This window comes from Helianthus annuus, chromosome 15 (assembly GCF_002127325.2).
Source record: "Helianthus annuus cultivar XRQ/B chromosome 15, HanXRQr2.0-SUNRISE, whole genome shotgun sequence".
Classification (NCBI taxonomy): domain Eukaryota; kingdom Viridiplantae; phylum Streptophyta; class Magnoliopsida; order Asterales; family Asteraceae; genus Helianthus; species Helianthus annuus.
Genome location: NC_035447.2, coordinates 44944876 through 44950588, shown reverse-complemented (window position 1 = coordinate 44950588; position 5713 = coordinate 44944876). Strand labels below are relative to the sequence as shown.

At 35.6% G+C, this 5713-nt stretch overlaps 1 protein-coding gene across 1 annotated transcript; it reads right to left on the bottom strand.

Moving 5' to 3' along the window:
• Nucleotides 1–3716: 3716 nt before the first annotated feature.
• Nucleotides 3717–5273, bottom strand: LOC110911530 (transcription factor WER). Its single transcript, XM_022156160.2, has 3 exons — nt 5073–5273; nt 4801–4930; nt 3717–4479 (listed from the first exon to the last, which is right to left on the bottom strand). The coding sequence occupies exons 1-3, from the start codon at nt 5203–5205 to the stop codon at nt 4002–4004; spliced, it is 741 nt and encodes a 246-aa protein (XP_022011852.1). The 5' UTR covers nt 5206–5273; the 3' UTR covers nt 3717–4001.
• Nucleotides 5274–5713: the final 440 nt, after the last annotated feature.

The window sequence follows — 5713 nt, the reverse complement described above, 5'->3', positions numbered from 1 at the left end:
TGAGAATTAAATGACGAATTAAAGTGCATTAAAGACGTTTAATGCAGTTTAATTCACCCATTTAATTCATTTTCAGTTTCTTCAAGACTTGCAACTATAAATAGGAGCATCCTTTTGAAAACCAAGCACACCAAAAAAAAAAAAATCATAAGCTCTCTCTACAATCTTCTCAAGCAGAATTCTTTTTCTTCCTTCAAGCTTCAAGGTATACCTTCGGGTTGGAGTTAAGACCGGCAGTGCAACTGCTTGCAGCTGTTGTATCCTGGAAACAAATGTGTTCTCCTGGGAGACACGAAATTTGTTTTAAGGGACCCGTGTCTAACACGATCCTCAGCCAAGAACAGTTTCGTCTGTTCGGACTTTCTGATCTTGTTTTTCCCTTTTTCAGTTGTAATAGTATTTTATTTCATTTGTAATTCTGTTTTTGTTCTTGTAATTCAAGTTAATAAATTATTTTATTTATTTTACACGAACGAATTCCTACAATCTTAAAACAAATTTTTTAAAACATCGTTCGTGTAGAATCACAAACATATTCTGCTGTGGATTCGAACCAGTTTTGAATTCATACAGTTGTGTTTTAAAAAACAGATTTTTCTTCCTGTTTTGATTCAAAGTAGCGACTTTGTCAAAACGGATTCTGTTTCTACTCCTTTCTGTCGCTGAGTTCTAAAAACCTACTGTTGTAGTCTTCAAAGTTGGACTTAGTAGCTACGCGGTGGTTTCAAAAACTCGTTACATTGGATAAATAATAAATTAGCACATTTATTATTTTATTAACTTGGTTTTGTGGAATTTTTCAGAATGTCGACTGAAAATACCAACGTCAATGTTGTTGTCGGTACCCCTGCCAACACTGTGGGAGCGTCCACAGTGGCGAATCATGCTGAACGACCCGAGAAATTCTCGGGTCTCCACTTCAAGAGGTGGCAACAGAAGATGTTCTTCTACTTGACCACCATGAACCTTGCGAGGTTCTTGACAGAGACCGTTCCCCAACCTGCGGAAGGGGAGACCGATGCTCAGGCTCTGAGCGCGGTAGAGGCATGGAAGCACTCGGACTTTATATGTCGAGGCTATGTTCTCAATGGTCTCGCGGATGCCTTGTATAATGTGTACTATAATATCAAGACTTTCAAAGAATTATGGGAGTCTTTGGAGAAAAAGTACAAAACAGAGGATGCGGGAACAAAGAAATTTGTTGTCGCCCGTTTCTTGGACATCAAAATGGTTGATAACAAGACTGTTATGAACCAAGTCCAAGAGTTACAAATTATACTTCATGACATCCATGCTGAGGGTATGGTACTCAGCGAGACGTTTCAAGTGGCAGCCATGATCGAGAAATTACCTCCTGCTTGGGTGGACTTTATCTTAAACACAAGCGAAAGGAAATGTCGATTGAGGATCTTGTCGTCCGTCTTCGTATAGAGGAGGACAACAGGGTGGCCCTAAAAGGCACCATTTTGCAAGCTGCGGCTAAGGCAAACATGGTGGAAGTTGGGGAGTCCTCAAAGGGCAAGAAAGGCAAGGGTAAAAAGGATAACAAAGGGAAAGCAAAGGTTAACAACCTTGGACCGAAAAAGGGGGCTGTGAAAAAGAAGCATGCGCCTTTCCAAGGTACTTGTTACAATTGTAACGAGACGGGGCACCGTGCTAACCAATGCAACAAACCTAAGGGTGAGCGTGCGCACATGGTTGATGAGGATGGTATGCCTCTAATCGCAATGATAACCGAGGAAGCGGCTATGATTGAAGAAGTCAACGCAATGGGTGAAAACCTAAAAGGATGGTTCGTTGACACGGGTGCAACCCGCCATGTTTGTGGAGACAAGGCTCTTTTCTCTACATTCAAGGAAGCTTCAGGTGAAGAAAAGCTTTATATGGGAAATAAAGCTACCGCAAGCATCAAGGGGGAAGGCACGGTCGTCTTGAAGATGACTTCGGGCAAGGAGCTTACCTTGACAAATGTGCTTTATGTCCCAGAGATACGGAAGAATCTCGTGTCGGGATGGATGCTCAACAAGTTTGGATTTCGTCTAGTGTTTGAATCGGACAATTTTGTTCTTTCTAGACGTGGAATGTTTCTTGGAAAGGGCTATGCCCTTAATGGTATGTTTAAAATGAATGTAATGGTTGTAAACCAAAACAAAAGTTTGAATGAAACTTCTACTTCTACTTACATGGTTGAGTCTTCTAATGTTTGGCATGGTAGACTAGGACATGTAAATTTTAATTCATTACGACGTTTAATTAAATTAAACTTAATACCAACATTCCATATCGAGTCCAATCACAAATGCGAGACATGTGTTGAATCCAAACTTACTAGATCATCGTTTAAATCGGTTGAACGAATAACCGAACCCCTTGATTTAATTCATACCGATGTGTGTGATTTAAAAGCGGTTCCCACGAGTGGAGGAAATAAGTACTTCATCACGTTTATTGATGATTATACGAAATATTGCTACGTGTATTTACTAAAGAGTAAAGACGAAGCAATAGAGAAGTTTATCTTGTACAAAAACGAAGTTGAGAATCAACTTAAAAAGAAGATAAAAGCTTTGAGAAGCGATCGAGGAGGTGAATATGTTGCACCTTTTGCGGATTTATGCGCAAAAAGTGGCATTGTACATGAGTGTACACCTCCTTATTCTTTACTAAAGGATTAGGAAAGAAGTAACTTAATTCAATTATTAAAATAATTATTTGTTTAAATTCGATGTACACATGTGTATTCTGATTTTGCCATCTTTTTAATGCGATGTACACATGTGTATATCGTCTGTTTTTGTGATATCTCAGAATTTTTTTTTGTATTGAATGTTGATGTACACCTGTGAATTACTGTACACATATGTACGATGCTGAGTACACATGTGTACTGTTCTATTTATATCCAAATACACATGTGTATACCGTTGAAATATGAAGTTTACGTGGATCTTAAAAATCAAAATTTGAATTCTGGTGATAAAATCTGAAATAAAAATTAAAATTGAAATCTGGTGATTTGTTGTTTTTTTTAAATTATCTTATTAATAAATAAACATAATGTGGATAATGAATTTAAATTAGGAAATATGTAACTTAATTCAATTATTAAAATAATGATTTAAATCTAATTTTTTATATAATTACAATCCTACCCTTAACAACTAAAAAGGAAATCAAGGGTCTATATCTGTTCACGCAGTTCACTCTTGGGAGGTTGTTCACGCTGGAACCCTATATATATATATATATATATATATATATATATATATATATATATATATATATATATATATATAATCTAATAAAAAATAATTACAAGCTATAAAATTTATAATAATAAATAATTATTAGTTTACTATTCTATCAACAACAACAACAATAATAATATAGTTTTAGAAAATATATTATTGTTTGTGCATCTAAAAAATATGATGTAATCTATATCATCGATATTTATACTCCTCATCAGTATAAATATAGATTACAAACAATTTACCAGTCGATTATCTATAGGTAATAGGATAGTTTTCAAAGAACACTAAAATGGTAAATAGTTTTTCATTCAACACTACTATAGGAAAAAACTCAAACATCTATATTTGAGATTAGCCGGTCGTTTATCTTAAGTAGGGTGATCGAGTTCATCATTCATCAATCACTCATTGTAAACATATTAATTCTTCACAATTCTCACATCTAGTGATTCTAAATAGTTCTTTGTGGGATAAAATACCGAAATAGTACTATATATGAATGTTAGTTGTTTGCTCCTTAATTTCTTCTGGGATAAAATACCGAAAAAGTATTAAGTGTTTCAGGTGCACTTCAGGACCTGTAAGAATTGATTCCAGGCGATCAAACTGTTTAGCTAATATTATTATGCATAAGTAAATTAAGACCTAAACCACCGTAACCTCAAAAAGATACAACAATATTATTTTCTTCTAACTAGGGTTTAAATTTTAAACCCAAGACTTTAATGATCTAACTGTTAACTTTTATTAAACGCTTGATGGTGCGATTTCATATTCATCGTTATAGAAGCTCCACGGTGCGATTGTATCGTCATATGAATATTGGAAAATGTGATCATGAAACATTTCCTGATCAGATTTTCTGATATCCAAGTCTTCCAATGGGTAAAGTTCTCTCCAAAAACATCGAAGATCTTCAACTGTTCCTGGTGAACCGATACCCGCTGTAAATTCGTTCAAAGTAGGACTTCCGCTAGATGTTGAACTATCATCTTCGGATGTCCATGAGAAGTGGAAGTTGTTGCTGATGTCGTTTGCAATATTTAGGTCCTCTTTTGTTTCCTCAACATTATGAGATTTAAAGCATGGTGACTTGTTCTTGTCCTTTTGCTTTGATCCTTTGATCACAGGGTTGCTTGCAACACGTTTCTTTAAATTTGTGTGCCAGTAATTTTTAATTTCGTTGTCACTTCTTCCGGGAAGTTTCCTTGCAATTGCAGACCATCTATGCAAAAAAATAACACGGGTACAAGTGTACAACAGTCAACATGGATCAAACATTAATATTACTTCTATATAGAGGTGCATAAATCGGGTTAGGGTTTGAACCAAACCGGGCTCTAAGTGGTTTGGAGTGAAGCTTAAAAAAAGTTAAACTAGGTTGAGAGTGAAACGGGTTGGGTTCAACCCAGGTTCGGGTTGGGTAGGGTTGTCGAGTTCGGTTTCTAACCCGATTTAGGGTACGTTGCACCTCTACTTCTATATGAAAACCTCATTTATTAATCAACTATATAGAGGGATTATACAATGAAAAAAGTTATTATACCTATTCCCTAAGATTGAATGAAAATGGAGTATGCTTTGTTCTTCTTCTTCAGAGATGCTCCCTTTCTTTAGGTCCGGCTTCAAATAGTTCATCCATCGGAGCCTGCAACTCTTCCCGCTTCTTAACAAGCCTACAAATTACAAAGAGAACTATCATAAAATAGCCCTAGAAAAAGTTTTGGACTCTCTATTTCTCTTTAAGTTTGACATCAACTTTACATGTGATATGAAGAAGAAGAATCAAACACCAAAAAAAGGTTCATTAATGTTTACCAGCATATTTGGGCATGTGAGACCAATTCCATATGCCATATCTATTGATATATGCAATCAACATACGATCTTCTTCAAGGCTCCATGCACCTTTCTTCAAGATTGTCTTCATCTCCCCCTTTTGAGTCCTCATCACTATAAGAATATATATAAAGATTTAGATATTTATTGATAGTCTTATTTGCTATATCAAGTAGTATTAGGTGACGCAGGAGAGTGAGATGCCAACTTATATAGTGCTTACCTTTCAAGGGTCAAAAAACTGGGGCTGGGCCTTCTTTCTAAATTCGTTGGTCAAACGTACGATGTTTCTGTAAAACACTATTTGATTATATCCATGTGGTTCTTTGTTTATGAAACCCATACGCCATAACAATTCTTATCTTAGTCTTCCGAAACAACAAACTTTTAAGTAGTTATAGAATTTGTAGTTTGGAATGCTACTCCGTAACTCTTTGAATCGTTAATGATGGTTTTCCGATTAAAGTGGTAGTCTCGAAATCTTAATACTGTAATTCTATTTTCTTTTGTGAAAACGTAAGTTAGCCTAGTGACATCTTCGGAGTGGGATAAGGCTTATGAACCATTAGGTCTTAGGTTTGATTCCCGGATGTTTTTTTTTTCCAAATTTATTAGGTTTC